The sequence below is a fragment of the Hemiscyllium ocellatum genome, chromosome 26 (assembly GCF_020745735.1).
Source record: "Hemiscyllium ocellatum isolate sHemOce1 chromosome 26, sHemOce1.pat.X.cur, whole genome shotgun sequence".
Taxonomy (NCBI): Eukaryota; Metazoa; Chordata; class Chondrichthyes; order Orectolobiformes; family Hemiscylliidae; genus Hemiscyllium; species Hemiscyllium ocellatum.
Genome location: NC_083426.1, coordinates 27,015,315 through 27,033,503, shown reverse-complemented (window position 1 = coordinate 27,033,503; position 18,189 = coordinate 27,015,315). Strand labels below are relative to the sequence as shown.

Below are 18,189 nucleotides of genomic sequence, written 5' to 3'. Positions count from 1 at the left end.
TTGTAATATTTATGAATGATTTAGATGAAGGAGAAGTGAGATGTAACAACATGTAATGTGGACAGAAGTAAAAAGTTGAAAAAGAACAAAGGATAATGTGAATGAGCAAACTTCGGTCAGCTGGAACTCTATGTAAGGAAATATGAGTTTCTTTTCTCTGGACAAGAATCAAAATGGATCAGAATATTTTCTAAATACAAAGAAGCTAGAAAATGTGGAAGAGTACAATAAGTTAAGGATCCAACCACAAAATACAAACAAAAATCAAATTTCAAATGAAACATGATCTCATCTCAAGGTAAGAATACAAAGGAGTGCAAGTTAAAGTCATGGTTAGAAGTTGTTTGTGATGCTGCTGCTCCTTTAGTAAGGTTATGTTGTCCTTGGTTTTGTTTTCAGATGGGTCATAAACATAGAAACTCTGGGAGGTCTAGTTTTATGGGCTTTAGGGCCATAGCTGACAGACACTGCCTCTGAAAAAAAAACACTTGTTCAATGAAAAGGGAGTGGGTAGTTCTCCCAGCTCAGCCTTTCTCTGGTTTGGTTTGGTTTGGATTTTAGCAATCTGGCTGTTCAAAGCAATCAATCAATTTGAGTCTGCTGGTCAAAGAAACAGCTACACGGAAGAAGGTGTTTCATGCTGAATCTCTGCCATCTCTCTCGCTGACATTTTTTTTAAGAACCAGTCTTCGGTTTTTCCTTTTTTGCCAATGGGTGGTTATTGGGATTATTGCAAGTCATTGGAACAGCTTCATTCTGTTGGGATAATCTGAAGGATAGGTTAAGTTATTCTCTATTCTGTTCACTTTTGTTTGTGTTTCATTTGCAAATCTTGCAAAAAAATTCTGTTTTGTTTTAAACTAAGTGCTTGGGCTAGCTGCATCACTCCTCGAATATCCACTATACACCTATTTAAACAACTAGAAAAGTTAGGGTTCAGGCTACTTTATTGAAATGTTTTGAGGGGGTCAGGCCTGGTCTATAACAAGTTCAAACAAATCCTTGTGTCACAGGAATGCCTTCAATTTACCAGAATGATACTGGAACCAAAAAGGTTAAACTATGGAGGCATCTTAATTAGACTAGGCTTGTATTTGCTTCAGTATTAACCAGAGAGAATTTAACTGAAACGTTTGAGATGATTAAAGGTGGATAGTGAGAAATTCTTCTGGTGCTGGAATCCTGAAATTTGCTGGGATAGAGCCTTCAAAACAGAACAACAATATTCAAGGGTGATGCCAGAAAGCATTTAATCACACAAGGTGAAGATGGAAATCTGGATTTCTCTCCTCCCAAAAACCCTTGAATAGGTCAATTGAGAATGCCAAAATTGCAGTGCACAGATTTTAGTGGGGCATAGGTTTAAGGGTTACAGATCAAAAATGGGTAGATGGAGTTAATATACATTCAGCTAGATCAGGTACAATCAAATATGATGTACATGAATGGTGGAAATCAGGCTGGATCATCTGAACATATTGTGCTATTCCTATGATTTTTAATATATTTGTATATTTTATCTTGGTTTTGAATTACTCTCATGTCTCTTATGAGAAATATAAAAGAAAATATTTCTCTTTATATTAGCTTAGCAACAGTTCTTTGCTCAACAAAATCCTTGTCACATTTTTGAGAAGCAGCAGAACACAAAATAACAACTGTTTAAAGACTTTAACTGCAAATCAAATTTACCAAACAGAAAATATATAATCAAGGAAAGAAACACCAGATAAATCTTTGAGGCCGATGGATTGTGGTAATGCAAAACATTAAAAAAGCAGACACTCTAAAGTTTTGAAAAGTGATTTTACAGTGATATTACAAAGGTTTGCAAGACACAGATCTAGTGATTGTTTTATTGCAAACTAAACAAGCAGAACTGAAGGGATGGTCTAAGGCTGACAAAAGGCTGTTTTGAACAAAACATAGTGATTACAGGTACTTCGAGACAAAATAAATGACAATTTCTGGCCGTTTGGTCTGTATTAGAATACATTTCATGACCAAAATCCCTCAATTGTTTTTTTTTAAGCTATCTGATTCCTTTTCATTGTCACTAATGCATTCAGAATCAGTTGACTCTGGAAGTCCATTCAAAGCATTCATCCCCTTTGAGTAAATTAGTTGTAACTGATCTGTACATTAATTTTCTCTCTTCTGAACTTGCTATTTCTTGCTGTTATTTTCTGGGCCATGACAAACATTTTCTCATGCCTATAAAGACCTTGCACACCTTTATAACAGCCTCTGTAAATTTTGTTTTCCCTAATATTACCAAACGGCATTTCTGCCATTTCTATTTGGATCTCAGGTATCTCATGCTTGGTAACAAGCAGGTACCAGCATTGATACAATGGTCGCTGTAAATATTGTGATAAAACAACTTGCAGTTGTAGGCATACATAAATAATGTCCAATTCAATTCATTGTTGCCAATTTTGGACTACATTCCATTCACTTTCCATTTAAACTAAATACATGTGATGAACAATGGTCTTAGCATTAATCACTGCCCACCCTAATAATCATTTTCTTGCACTGTCTAACAAGATAAAGCTGATTGCCAATGCACTTCAATAATGGCCTATTCTGTACTGTCCTGTGTGGTTACAACAACTAAAGTCCTTTTTGTGTCAAACATTTCTTCCTTCCTTATTATAAACTGTGCGCCCATTTTCTGGAAAATCCATCCTCAGTGCTAAGCAGCTACTGCTTTTGTGAACACCCAAAGAAATTATTTCGCATCTTTGAAAATGTTTTAAGTGACTCCTGTCACTTCTATATAAACCTTTCAATTGTTCTATACCTTTCCATGACACACTGAGGAACTTGACAAACTACAATTAAGTGGTTGTGACATGGGAGAAATAAAAGCCTGACAGAAAAGTTAAGTCAAACAGTCTTCTGCATCTGCGTTAACCAATTTAAAACTGAAAATGGCAATAGGATTTGCATGTGCCAAAAACTGTAGAAGGATGAGATCGTATTATCGAAACATTCCATCAATTTCTAGCCAGTTATTGCTTCTGCTGGGTATCAGATACTTCTAAGATCAGGCTTGAATGCAACACTTCCATTTGGCAAACAGCCTTAAGCACTAAATATCTTGCTTCAAAGGTAAAGGCATATCATGAATTGGTATTAATACCAATGGATGTTTACCTTAGCAAATGTCAATGAGAGTGTGCAGGATAAAAAAATGGATAACAAAAATTAGTGAGAAACCCGTCAGTTTCTCAGCTTAAATAAATAAATTTTACCTGTATGCCATCCAATAGTTTGCTCATACACCAGAAACTATCAGCTTCTATATTCCGCTGTACTGTCTCCGACAGGTTTGTTACATCAAAATTTTCTACATCTTCCTCTGCAATGATAAAACAAAAAAGTAAATTAGTTTCCTCCTGCTCAATTTATATTTAGCTTTTCATAAACATACTTCTATTAGCACAAAGTACTGTAAAGCAATTAATAGGTTCACATCACTTAGCACTCTAAACATTAAGTACATGTGCAGTTAAGCAGCAATTTTATTAAATAGCATGTCACTAAAAGCAAAACACCCAAACAGCTTCAAATTAATCAGGACTGCTTTTTAAATAGAAATGAAATAGAAAAGGCAGTGGGTGGTGTGTTCCCCAAACCCTCCAGTTGTGAAGTGCAATATTTAAATGACTCGCAATAAATTTTGGTTTATTGAAATATTCAACCTCGGGGATAATGAAGAACATATACACACAAGAATACAAGAGGGTACAGAAAACGGACACATAAAGCTATAATTATATACTACTTAATATCAAGAAGATATTAGTACTAATTCAAGAGGAGTCCAATAAAATTCACATCCAGTAGAGGTCCTTTCAATTGACTGCACACAACAGTCCTTTTCACAGGTGCTCAGATATAGTCAAACTGCAATTGAAGATGCTGTAGTTGTCATCTGGGAAATAGTTCACTTTACATGAGAAATACAAATTTAATTCTGGAAAATTAGACTCCTGAGAGGAGAGGTCAACACCACAGGCAGGCTAAGCCAAGCCTGCAGCTGTGTTTTTTTTATGTTGACTGCTCGAGCGTTTAAAGCAAAATAAAGGGAAGAGGTCAAAAATATAGAAACTAAAAGCAGGAGGTAGGCCATTCGACTCTTCGAGCCTGCTCCATCAGTCAATATGAACATGGTTGACCCTCCAGAGTTTAATGCTACCATCCTATTTCATCCCTATGCTCCTTGATGTTTTTAATAGCTACATATTTTTCTCTCTTTTCTTGAATATATTCAGTAAATATAATCTATACAGCCTTCTGTGGTAGAAAATGCTACCTGTTCATTTGAGTGAAGAAATGTCTCCCCATCTCAGTTCTGAATGGTTTATCCCAGAGCCTATTATAACATATAGAACATATTATAATATGTTCCCTGGTTCTAGACACCCCAAATGGGGAAGTATCCTCTCTGCTTCTACTCTGTCCAATCCCATTAGAACCTCACATATTTCAAACCAATCCACTCTTATTCTTCTAAACTCTAGTGAATACAGGCCCAGTCAAACCAACCTCTCCTCACAGGACAGTCTTGCCATTCCCTGTGGACAATTAAAGGCAATTCAAAAAAAAAAGACAGCTAACATTTTGATCATGTAAACTTTCCTCAGCTTTCCTCAGCCATCAATGCATGGTGCCAGGATTCCAGTCTGTGGCAGTCAACATCTCCAGCACATAAAAGTTCACACCTACAAGTCATCAACAAGTTGGTCAGGTTTGATCATGAGGTCAAGGGATGGGTTTTAATGTCCCAGTCAAAACCAAGTTTGTCACAGATAAATGCAACTGATACTGCCATCAAATGTAAAGGGTTTCCTTTGTTCAGAACTGGCTGAGGTAGATATTTTCTCTACTTTTCGTTTGTAGTGAATTAATTACCATCGTACAAGTGGAAGTTGTGACAGACCAGAGAAGTAGATTAGCTTTTGTCCTGGTCATTACTAGAAATTTCTAGAAGTAGCAATCTTGCTCTTTCTATATTTGCTGAAAGACATCTTTGTTGGGCTGCTAATGTATTGAATAATAGAAGATTGAGGGGTGGATCGAAAGTAATTTCCCCTAGGTTGTAAGGATAGTAACAAGAGGTATAATTTTTAAGATGAAAGGCAGAGGTTTAAGGGGGATACAAGGAAAAAAATCTTTTCATCCATAAGATGCTGGTGGGAATCAGAACTGTATTGCCTTGGAGGAGATTTGTGGCAGAAATCTCATCACTTTTCATCTCCGTCCGGAGGGTCAGTGAAGATGTTATCTAGCATGGTGACAAAACATCTGAAAATGAACCTTCCAGCTCAATGAGCAAACCTACACGCAGAACATCGACCTGAGCTACAAATCTTCTCAAAACTCGCTAACGTTTCAAAAGTACTTGGATGAACACTTGAAATGTTGTAACTTGCATGGCTATAGGTCTAGTGCTGGAAAAGGACTCTCGTGTAGATTTGAAATAGTTCAGTCAGTGCAGGTATCATGGGCCAAAGAGCTTCTTCGGGTAAAAAATGAGGTCTGCAGATGCTGGAGATCACAGTTGAAAATGTGTTGCTGGTTAAAGCACAGCAGGTCAGGCAGCATCCAAGGAATAGGAAATTCGACGTTTCGGGCATAAGCCCTTCAAAGGGCTTATGCCCGAAACGTCGAATTTCCTATTCCTTGGATGCTGCCTGACCTGCTGTGCTTCAAAGAGCTTCTTCTCTACTGTATGATCCTATGAACTTTCCTCAGCTTTCCTCAGCCATCAATGCCTGGTGCCTGGATTCCAGTCTGTGGCAGTCAACATCTCCAGCACATAAAATTTCATAGCTACAAGTCATCAACAAGTTGGTCAGGTTTGATCGTGAAAATTAGTTTGGTCTTTTGACAAGTGATATTAACAGCAGTAATTCTAATGAAAGGTCATTGAGCTGAAACGTCAACTCTGTTTCTCTCTCAAAATGCTGCCAGACATGCCTGAATATTTCCATGAATACTGGTTGTTATATTAAGTAGGAATACTGTTTTCATCACTGCCTTATTCTTTCTCACCATCATGTCCCACCCCTGCATTTGTAAAACCATGCAGTGTGAACATAACCATCACTTCCTCTGCTACTGAATCTCTGGTATACTTGAAATAGTTCATTGTCTCTGTTTTTGATGTGTTTTAAAATTTATTCCAGTTCTTTAATTCTTACTGTAAGCACTCACAGCTCTTTCAATGTAAAGATTTTGTTCAAGAGGAAACTCCACACATTTTGGTTAGTGATGGCAGAGGCATTGTGAAGCAGATAAAATGAAATATCCAGATCATGTCTCTACCAAAATAATTACGGAATGATTTGGAATTTAAGCCGATTTCATGCTGAGCCAATAAATGGACCATCTCTCAGCAACAATCTTTCCTTCTAGTCAGGAAAATTGGTTACTGGTTCAGCACTGCAGGAAAATAATGATATCAGAATGGTGCAGAAATAAACTACAGGAAAGACAGCTATCTACAAATGCCACTGCACATAACTTGAACTACTTTTTCAAATCAAAACCAACAACAGCAAACGGCAATGAGTTCACACCTTTTACTGAAAGAGGTGAGCAATGTTTACTTCACCTTTTTGAGTTAATCTTGAACAAAATTAAGATCAGAGGAAGAGAAACTTGTGCATTTCCTACCAACCTGTTCTCTTGCATTTGCAAACAAAAACCGCCAGTTTATTGTAATCCAAATGGAAAGCAGGCCTATATTACTATTGTAGAAGACTGGGTAAACAGTATCCCTGTTGGTTTTCTTATTTTAGTTAATATTCATTTCCTTTTGCTATAAAGCCTCATGGAAGTTTATTGCAACAGATTGAATGAAGCCCAGGAAGGAAAAGAAATGTCAAGAATCACACATTCCCTCTTATCTCTATGTGCAGTAAAAGAAAATATATTTTATATACTGCACCTTTAACATCCTCAGAACTTGAAAACATTTCACAACTAATAAATTACTTTGAAAGTGTCATCATTGCCGTATTATATGCAAGCACTATTGCTAACTTGCTAACACCAAGGTTCCAAAATAAAACAGAAACAGGAAAAAAAGAGCCTGCAATGCTTTTGTGACTTTAGATTGTCCTGAAGTGCTTTACAGACAGAGTACTTCTGCACAATTATAATAAAATAGAACAAAGAATGCCCGATATCTGAAACAAACAAAAAAAAACATGTGTTTGAGAAACTCAGCAGATCTGGAGCAGCTGTGGAGAGAAAAAACAAAGTTTAAATTTCAAGTCCTGAGTTAGTTGTTTGGAATGTGGAGCTATCAAACTACGCAGCACACTGGCTCAATAGTTAGCACAGCTGCATCAGAGTGCCAGGGACCCAGGTTTGATTAACCCTCGGGCGACTTTATGTGTGGAATTTGCTTATTCTCTTCAGGGTTCTCTGATTTCCGCCCACAGTTCAAAGATGAGCATGTTAGGTAGATTGGCCATGCTAAATTGCTCATAGTGTCCAAGGATGTGGAGGTTAGGTAGATTAGCCATAGAAAATACAGGGTTACAGGAATGGGGTGGGGGTTGGGCTGGATGTGATGCTCTTTGGAGGGCTGATTTGGAATTGATGGGCTGAATGGCCTGTTTCCACATTGTATGAATACTATAATTTAAATGGCCTTGTTTGAGGCACAAATATTGGCATGAGATGGAGTGAGACAGCCAAACAAAATCAACATTTCTGCCTCTCTTCATGTCATAGTAAAATGAAAACTTCCAAAGACAATCAAAATTGACCCCAATGGTTCCTAACTAGATTTCTGAATAACCAATCCCTCAATCATAAATTCCAGATGACAGTTTATATTTTAAACAAAAGGCTTAGCAATTTTTGAACAATACCAACAACTTTAGCAGAATAAAATTAAACAAAGTAATCTAATTTATTTATGCTTTAAATGCCAAATCTTTGTCTTCAACCTCATTCAAACAAACAAAAAACAAACACAAACACAGAGTTAAGGGATAAATAAATGCAAAGAACAAAACCAGTCAGATTAGTTAAGTGGTTTTCACAACATGTTGCTCCACAAGCATAGAGGCTGGATTTTCTGAAGATGACCATCAGGATCACCTTTTCAGTTCCCTCAGACAAAAGCTATAATACTTACAACTTAGCTTTCTATTTGCTGAGCTACCAAGAGCTTTTTATGGGAGGTTAGGCAGTGAGCTTTAAAATCTTTGTGTGGTAGCATGAACAGATCCTTATTTTAAAAAGCAGAAAACACACTCCAAACCCAATTCAAACTCTGACCAGTTCCTGACAGATTGACTGCCTTTAACATAAGATCTTAGTTACTATTCGAAATCTGCCATCTGCATGAGCATAAGGTCTTTCCCAAACTTACTGGTACCATGTGACCTCATTAATAGCCAACTTTCTATTTATTTAAACATCATGTTCCTGATGAGTGATGACACATCTGTAGAACCTTCTAATCAGGAACCAACTGTATAATTAATTCCAGGCCTGGCCTCAAAAATAAACAATGGCTTGTTTTGGTTGATTTCATGCTGTTACCCAGAGCCCAAAGGGCACCTCAAGCTCTCAGTTTCCAATTCACAGCTCTAAACTAAATTGATAGGAGGCCCAGTGGAGGAGGCCCAGGACCTGCGTGTCCTCAGCAGAGAGGGAGGGGGAGTTGAAATGCTCAGCCACGGGGCGGGTGGGATTAATTGGTGGGGGTTTCCCAGAGATGTTCTCTGAATTGCTCTGTGAGAAGGCGTCCTGTCTCCCCATTGTAGAGGAGATTGCATCGAGAGCAATGGATATAGTAAATGACATATGTGGAAGTACAGGTGAAACTCTGATGGACCTAGAAGGCTCCTTTGGGGCCTTGAATGGAGGTGAGGGGGGAGGTGTGGGCGCAGGTTTTCCAATTCCTGCGGTGGCAGGGGAAGGTGCCGGTAGGGGAGGATGGGCTGTCAGGGGGTGTCAACCTGACCAGGTAGTCACGGAAGGACCGGTCTTAATGGAAAGCAAACAGGGATGAAGAGGGAAATATATCTCTGTAGTGAGGTCAGACTGTAAATGGTGGAAATGTCAGTAGATGATGCGATGCATACAGAGGTTGCTGGAGTGGAAGGTGTTCTGACCTTCTTGTGGTTGGAGGGGTGGGGTTCGAGGGCAGAGCTACGGGACGCAGATGAGATGCGTTGGAGGGCATCTTCAACCAAGTGGGAGGGGAAATTGTGGAGGGGCCATCTGGTGTGTTCTGTGTAGGAACTGGTCCTTCTGGGAGCAGATGTGGCAGAGGCAGAGGAATTGGGAATAGTGGACAGCATTTTTGCAGGAGGGCGGGTGGGAGGAGGTGTAATCCAGATAGCTGTGGGAGTTGGTGGGCTTATAGAAAATGCTAGTGTTGAGTCGGTCATTGTTAGTAGAAATGGAGAGGTCCAGAAAGAGGACAGGGGTTTCACAGTTGGTCCAGGTGAATTTAAGGTCAGAGTGGAAAGTGTTGGTGAAGTTGATGAACTGTTCACCCTCCTTGTGGGAGCATGAGGTGATGCCAATGCAGTCATCATTGTAGCGGAGGAAAAGGTGGAGAGTGGTACCAGTGTAACTCCAGAAGATAGACTGTTACATGTAGCCGACAAAGAAGCAGGCATAGCTGGGCCCATGGCTACCCCTTTTGTCTGAAGTAAGTGGGAGGATTCAAAGGGTAAATTGTTGAGGGTGAGGACCAGTTCAGCCAAATGAATAAGAGTATCAATGGAAGGGCACACGTGGGGACGTCCGGAGAGGAAGAAATGGAAGGCTTGGAGGCCCTGGTCATGGCAGATGGAGGTGTAGAGGGACTGGATGCCCATGGTGAAAATGAGCTGATGCGGACTAGGGAAACTGAAGTCTTGGAGGAGGTAGAGGGCGTTAGTGGTGTTCCAAAGTACGTGGGAAGTTCCTGACCGGGGGGGATAGGACAATATCGAGGTAGGTGAAGATGAATTTGGTGGGTCAGGAGCAGGGTAGTCAGGGTTGTGGATCTTGGGTAGGAGGCATAATCGGGCGGTGCGGGGTTCCCAAACTATGAAGTTGGAAACTGTGGATGGAGGTACCACTGAAGTAATGAGGTTATGTATGATCTGGGAGATGATGGTTTGGTGATGGGGGGTGGGGTCATAGTCGAGGGGGCGGTAGGAGGACGTGTCTTCAAGTTGGCACCTGGCTTCAGCAGTGTGGAGGTCAGTGCGCCAAACTACCACAGCACCCCCTTTGTCAGCTGGTTTGATGGTGAGGTTGAGGTTGGAGCAGAGGGAGTGGAGGGCTGCACTTTGTGAGGGTGAGAGAATGGGGTAGATAGGTTGAGGCAGTTAATGTCTCGGTGGCAGTTGGAAATAAAGAGATCGAGGGCGGGTAACAGACTAGCATGGAATGTCCAGGTGGATGGGGTATGTTGGAGGCTGGTGAAGGGGTCCTCAGAAGGTGGATTGAAAAAGTAAGCCCGGAGGCAGCGGAAATAGTTTTCAACGTCACAGCGCATACTGAATTTGCTGATGCATGGATGGAGGGGATGAAGGCAAGGCCTTTCCTGAGGACTGATCATCCATCCTCAATGAGGGGGAGGTCTGGGGGTTGGTGAAAACTCGGCAGGGCTGGGAGCTAGGACATGGAGCTAGGACCTGGTATAGGGCTGGAACGAGGAGTGGGGGTGGAGACCGTGACTGGATAGGGCGTGGTAGTGGGACAAATGGGGTTGATTTAATTTTCAGAGGTGATGATCACCTTGAAGTTCTGGTGGGGGGAGGAGGGGGGGGAGAGAGCATATCAGCGGTGTACAAGTGAGTGGCGTCAGTGGGGGTGGAAGTGACGAAACACGTGGTTAGGTGATGTCGTTGGGGGCAAAAGTGGTTGCAGCAGCAGCCGTGAAGGGGGCAGAAGTGGTGGAATGCATGGTGTGGGTGATGTCAGAGTGACGGACGTGGCTGCAGCAGTTGCAACAGGGAGCCGGAAGTGTGGTTCAGGCTGGGCCTTGCATTTGTCTCTGCGGTGGTGGATCTTGTGGCAATCGCAACAGCGGTTATCTGTCCGGCTGTTGCAGTGGTTGTAGTCTGACCGGGGATTGCAGAGGTGGCATGAGTAGCCGTAGCTGTAAGCAGCCGGGCGGAGATGACATCATCAATTGTCATGGTGATGGTGGTTGGCACATCTTCTTGGCTGATGACGGCGGAGTGTTCCCAGCATCTGGGGGAAACTTTTGGAATGTTTGAGGAACGCTGACTATTGAGGTGGGAATATAAAAGTTTGTTGTACTTACAGTTTTTGATGTTGGAATTGGTGTAGAAATATTGCCTGAGAGTATGAATTCTTCTGAGGATGTAATACAGTAGGGGCCCTTTGCAGTTCTGATAGTGTGTGGCCTTCAGTTGAGGCAGGACTGACTGTAGAGAGGTTAGATGGCAGCGCATAGCTGCGAGTGTGGAGCGGAACATCCAGGAGGAGAACCGTTGCTAGAAGTTTTGAATTTGTAGTCCGTACTGGTTGTCCTGTTCAGATCCAAACTGTGTTGATCTGAATGTGGTTGGAGTCCATGTGGGATCAGTTGGTTCCGTAGGCAGACACTGAGGAAGGAGGTGTGGCTGCGGTAGTGAGTTTGTTTGAGGACATGGCTGAAGAGCTTCAGGGCAGAAGAGATGACCTGGAGGTTGCAGTGTGAGAGAGAGAGACTCAGAGATCCTTGTAGAGAGAGAAGGAGGAGAACTTCAAGGTAGGCATCCTTGGAAGAGGATTCACAGTAAGGTTCAAATCAACTCGACGAAAGTGGGTATTGCAGATGCTGGAGATTAATGTTATGATTACAGCAGTGCTGAAAAAGCACAGCAGGGCAGGCGGCAACCAAGCAGCTGGAGCGGGACGGTGGGAAGATAGATTGACAGGTGGGACAGGTCATGAGGATGGTGCTGAGCTGGAAGGTTGGAACTGGGTAAGGTGGGGAGAGGGGAAATGAGGAAACTGCTGAAGTTCACATTGATGCCATGGAGTCGAATAGTTCCTAGGCAGAAGATGAGGCGTTTTTCCTTCATGTGTCAGGTGGTAAGGGAACTATTACGTATTAGAAATTAAAAGATTTTGCCTACAAGTAAATTCTGAACCGGTGACATAACACTCTATTAGTTAGAATTTGAACACTTTGCAATACTGCCACTACACATTCATACAATCAGACAAAATGCATTGGTGTTACGGCTGAAAGGAAAAGTTGGGAAGTCAGTTGAACAGCTCCCAACTATAGGGCTCGCCAAGATGACTCCTTTGCTTGTCAGGACTTGATCTTTTTCAACCTCTCTGCATTAGGTTTTTTTTTACATCCCAAAATTTTATTTCACTTGTTTTTGGGTATTTGGGCGCAGAGTGTCTGGTTCACACAATATTAAGTCTTTAACTTATCAGTCAAAAGCGATAAACCACTTCCACTTCCAGAGGTCTGTTCAAACCTGCAAGCTGTTCAGCTACCCAGGAGTGAACCATTCAGTTACTGGCAGGCAGGTGGCCTTTGTCATCCATACTGGTCATAACTCCACAAACCAGATATTTGTTGGCAGCCAAATCTTACTTTGTGCACACTCCAGGGTTATAATCCGTCTGCAACCTACTCCCCCCATCCCCCCAAACCCTCTCCCCAACTGATTGAACAAGGCAGTGATGTAAATACCACTTGAAATTAGTTTCAATAACTTGCTTTTAAAACATTTAGCAATCTCTTCTGTAATCCTTGGTTTTAAAACATGCTCCAATTTCAGTCTACAATCAAAAATGCAATAAAATAAAAGTTACAGTTCTTATAATAGACAGTCAGATGGACTCAGTTTAAAGTATTATGAGGAGATGTGTCGCCAAAAATACAACATTCCTCAGTTCTGAACAATGGAGATTCAACTGACAACATTCTTACTTTGAGACAAAAGTAATCCAACTGAACCAAACTGAAACTCAATAAACCAAAACACAAAAAGGCTATAGGCATGGATGAATCAGGAATCCTATTTATTTAGGAGCTTTATGTATAACCCATTTAAACTTCATGCCCAAAATCTACAGAATGGGTGGGAAACTGATTTAGCCAGTAGCTATCTATACATCATAATAATGTTGCTGATCTCAAAGTTTCTCAAAGAAAAAATCAGTACAGTGGCTAATCAGGAGCAAAGTGTCAGGCGGCAATGATAGCATGAACGTGGAGATGCTCAACTTCTACTAAGATAAAGCAACCCACTTAATTGGCACATCCATAATTACTTCCTCCCTCCATGACAATCACACAGCAGCAGTTTGTATCAGCTCTAAGTTGCACCTTCTTAGCATATAACCACAGCCATCTAGAAGCAGTTACGTGGGAACACTGCCATCTACAAGTTCGCTCCAAGTTATCCATCATCCTGACCTTGAAATATATCACTATTCCTTTTAATGTTGCTGGGTCATTTTTCTCTAATGGCATTGTGAGTCCGCAAACATCAAATGGCAGGAGCAGCATTCACCACCATCTTCAACAGAAGCTAGGGATGACTTTTAAAAAATACTAGCTCAACCAGTGAAACGCACATGCCACAAATGAATTTTTAAAAATCCTGAAGATCAGAATGCAAACTGATGTGAAGTTAATCTTTACTCTATTCAAGTTTCCAAATGAAGTTATAATGAGTGAACACAATGGTATCTCCCCACATCACAGAATGCAAGACACAGTCAGATTCAATGGTTTGCATCACCCAAGAACTAAGGTTAACAGTGGGCATAAAACACTGATGGACACGTGCATGTATTCCTTTTGACCTGAAAATACTTCAGACCAAACGGGCAAAGGAATATTTAAACAGGAAACATTGACATGCATTTCTGCTATAAGAAAATATGATCCCATAGTTCTCAGACAACAATAATATATCAGCACACCTGGTTGCATCAACATTTGTTCCCTACGTAATAATAATTTAATGGCTTGTAAATTTTCAAATTGCTAAAGCTGCTTAAAATGTTTTACAATTGGGAACCACGTCTTTTTCGAATCAGAAACACATAAAATCACTGCCTTCTGGGTAATCTAAGATGGAGGACATGAAACATTTCTGGCTGAAACAGACTACTCCTTTTTTGAGGTATTTTAGATGTTGGAGGTGATTTCCTCCAATTCTAGGATCAGCAATTACTATTCTATATGCTGTTGAAATAGTTTTGGAACATGTAAAAAATAACGTCAAAACAACATCATTTTTAAAAGGGAGAAAGATAGACAAAGGCAGCAAGTACAAGGTATGTAAGGGACAGAAAGAAAGAAATCCACGCTGCTAACCGACATAGCAGTGAATCTGCGCAGTGACTGCCTTTGCTGTTTGAATTCATGTATGCTAGACATCTGAGTATGTCTAGGAAAACTTAAACAGCAAAATTCACAACTGATCTTGGAGGAATCTGCTTGAGACAAATCACCGCACAGAAGCAGATAAGTAAATAGTTTTAAGTATAGCCTTGCTGTCAATCTACAATAGCGAGTAGAGTGGGGTCTTTCTTGACTATATGCTTTTATTGGGATCTGTCCCTTGATTAAATTTTAAAAATGCAAACCATAAGTATTTAGTTAGCCTGGAGCAGTGTTTCGTAAAGAAATAAGATGGTGCTATTTTCTGGGTCTGTAGATTGGAAGGAGCAAAATGGCCTTTAGTAGAGCGATATGTTCTTCTCGTCAGATATGGCAGTTTCGGGAGAGTTCAAGAGTTACTGAGAATTATATCTGCAATAAATGTCAGTGATTGTGAATCCCGTGATATCGAATGGATTGGATTGAGTTGACAGTTAGAGGCCATGAGGAATTTACAAGAGCCAGGGAGTATGATGAATAGCAGTTATAAGAAGGAAGATGAGCCACAGATACAGTCAAGTAGATAGGTTAACTCCAAGAAAGGTATGAGGGGTAGGCGGGTAGTACAGGAGTCTTCCATAGCTATCCCCATTTTAAACAAGTATGCTGTTTTGGAAAATGTAGGGGGTAATGGATTTTCAGGGGGATGTAGCACGAACAGCCAAATTTCTGGTATCAAGACTGGTTCTAATGTAATGAGAGGTATATCGGGTTCCAGCGATCGATTATGTTAGGGGACTCTCTAGTCAGAGACACAGACAGCCGTTTCTGAAGCCAGCAGTGAAGAATCAGAATAGTGTGTTGCCTCCCTGGTGCCAGGATTAAGGTTGTCTCAGAGAAGGTGCAAAATGTTCTCAAAGGGAAGGGGGACCAGCAGGATGTCATTGTATCCATTGGTACCAGTGACATAGGAAGGGGAAAGGAGGAGATTCGGAAGGGAGAATACAGAAAGTTAGTCCGGAATTTTAAAAGGAGAAATAATCTCTGGTTTACTCCCGAGCTATGAACTACTGAGAGTAGGGATATGAGGATAGAGCAGGTGAATGCGTGGCTGAAGAGCTCGTGTTTGGAAGAAAGATTCACAATTTTGGATCACTGGAATCTCTTCTGGGGTAGAAATGACCTGTACAAGAAAGACAGAATGCACCTTAATTGGAAGGGGACTAATATACTGGCATGGAGACTTGCTAGAGCTACTCAGAAGGATTTAAACTATTATGGTGCGTTTTGGGGGTGGGGTGTAAAGGGACAACTGGAAAATGGGAAACCTTTAAAAATGAGATAATGAGTGTCCAGAGCCAATATGTATTCCTGTTAGGGTGAAAGGAATGGCTGGTAGGTGTAAGGAATGCCGGATGACTACAGAAATTGAGGGTTTGGTTAAGAAAAAGGAAGCATATGTCGGGTATAGACAGGAAAGATCGAGTGAATCCTTAGAGGAGTATAAAGGCAGTAGGAGTATATTTAAGAGGGAAATCAGGAGGGCAAAAAGGGGACACGAGATACATTTGGCAACTAGGGTTAAGGTTTTTCACAAATACATTAAGGACAAAAAGGTAACTAGGGAGCAAATAGGACTCCTCATAGCTCAGCAAGGCAGCCTTTGTATCCAGCCGCAGGAGATGAGGGGGATACTAAACGAGTATTTTGAGTCAGTGTTTACTGTGGAGAATGTCATGGAAGATATAGAATGTAGGGAAATAGATGGTGACATCTTGAAAAATGTCCACATTTCAGAGGAGGAAGTGCTGGATGTCTTGAAATGAATAAAGGTAGATAAATCCCCAGGCCCTGATCAGGTGTACCCTAGAACTTTGTGAGAAACTAGGGAAGCAATTGCTGGGTCCCTTGCTGAGATATTAGTACCATTGATAGTCACAGGTGAGGTGCCAGAAGACTGGAGGTTGACTAACGTGATACCATTATTTAAGAAAGATGGTAAGGCAAAGCCAGGAAACTATAGACCAGTGAGCCTGACATCGGTGGTGGGTAAGTTGTTGGGAGGAATCCTGAGGGATAGGATTTACACTTATTTGGAAAGGCAAGGACTGGTTAGGGATAGTCAACATGGCTTTGTGCTTGGGAAATCATGTCTCACAAACTTGATTGAGTTTTTTGAAACAGTAACAAAGAAGATTGATGAGGGCAGAGTGGTGGACATGATCTATATGGACTTCAGGAAGGTATTTGACAAAGTTCCCCAAGGCATAATGGTTAGTCAGGTTAGATCTCATGGAATAATAGGGGGAACTAGCCATTTGGATACAGAAATGGCTCCAAGGTTGAAGACAGAGGGTGATGATGGAAGGTTGTTTTTCAGGCTGGAGGCCTGTGACCAGTGGAATGCCACAACGATTGGTGCTGGGTCCACTACTTTTCATCATTTATATACATGATTTAGATATATCCATAGGAGTTATAGTTAGTAAGCTTGCGAATGACACCAAACTTGGAGGTGTAGTGGACAGTGAAGAAGGTATCTCAAATTACAACGGGATCTTGATCAGATGGGCCAATGGGCTGAGGAGTGGCAGACGGAGTTTAATTCAGATAAATGCGAGATGTTGCATTTTGGGAAAACAAATCTTAGCAGGATTTATACACTTTATGGCAAGGTTCGAGCAAGTGAACAAACAGACCTTGGAGCCAAGTTGCAGGTAGATAGGATAGTGAAGGTGATGTTTGGCGTGTGTTTCTTTATTGTCAGAGTATTGAGTACAGGAGTTGGGAGGTCATTTGTGGTTGTACAGGACTTTGGTTTGACCACTGTTGGAATATTGCGTGCAAATCTGGTCTCCTTCAGTCAGAAGGATGTTGTGAAACTTGAAAGGGCTCAGAAAAGATTTACAAGGGTGTGGCCAGGGTTGGAGGATTTGAGCTAATAGGGAGAGGTTGAATAGGCTGGGGCTGTTTTCCCTGGAGCGTCAAAAGCTGAGGGGTAACCTCACAGAGGTTTGTAAAATCACGAGTGACATGAATAGGATAAATAGATAATGTCTTTTCCCTGTGGTAGGGAGTCCAGAATTAGAGGGCATAGGTTTAGGGTGAGAAGGGAAAGATATAAAAAGGTCCTAAGGGGCAACAGTTTTCACACAGAGGGTGGTGCGTGTATGAAATGAGCTGCCAGAAGTAGTGGTGGAGGCTGGTACAATTGCAACATTTAAAAGGCATCTGGATGGGTATATGAATAGGAAAGGTTTAGAGGAATATGGGCCAACTGCTGGCAAAAGGGACTAGATTATGTTGGGAATATCTGGTCGGCATGGACAAGTTGGACCGAAGGGTCTGTTTCCGTGCTGTACATCTCCATGACTCTTTGACTCTAAGTAAATAAACACATTGAATATACCATCTGCTTTCAACTACTGTTTATTTGCTAACTTCAGTTCAAAAATGTCAGAAATTTGGAAACTTATCACTGGTCCACTAATTGAAATGACAAAAAAGTAATCATTTCTAAAAGGTACAAGGTGCATTTTATATTATAGTTAAAATCATATGGCTCAGGAATTGTACTACGAATTGATTGTCACCAGAGGCAAAGCCTTCTTCCTTGGGAGCATGAATCCTAATGTTAAAGCCTTAAAAAGTTTACTGATTCAAATACACAAAGAATACATCTACCTTCACAAATAATTAGCTATGTCAGGTAAGCTATCATTTTCTTCAAAAATATTTTCCGGACCACAGGTGCCTTACTCAAGAGAAGAACAGAAGTACTATGGTAAAAATGACCATTTACTCAGTTGTTTGTGAAATTTGGATATTTGTATATCGCTTTG

General features: G+C 41.0%; 1 protein-coding gene across 2 annotated transcripts in view; it reads right to left on the bottom strand.

Moving 5' to 3' along the window:
- The window catches only part of LOC132828188 (TBC1 domain family member 22B-like), a 309,362-nt gene that overhangs the window by 93,160 nt on the left and 198,013 nt on the right, over positions 1-18,189 (bottom strand). For both annotated transcript variants that reach the window (XM_060845124.1, XM_060845126.1), the window contains exon 9: positions 3,261-3,367. In XM_060845124.1, the coding sequence (XP_060701107.1) occupies positions 3,261-3,367 (107 nt within the window). The remainder of the gene's footprint in view (positions 1-3,260; positions 3,368-18,189) is intronic.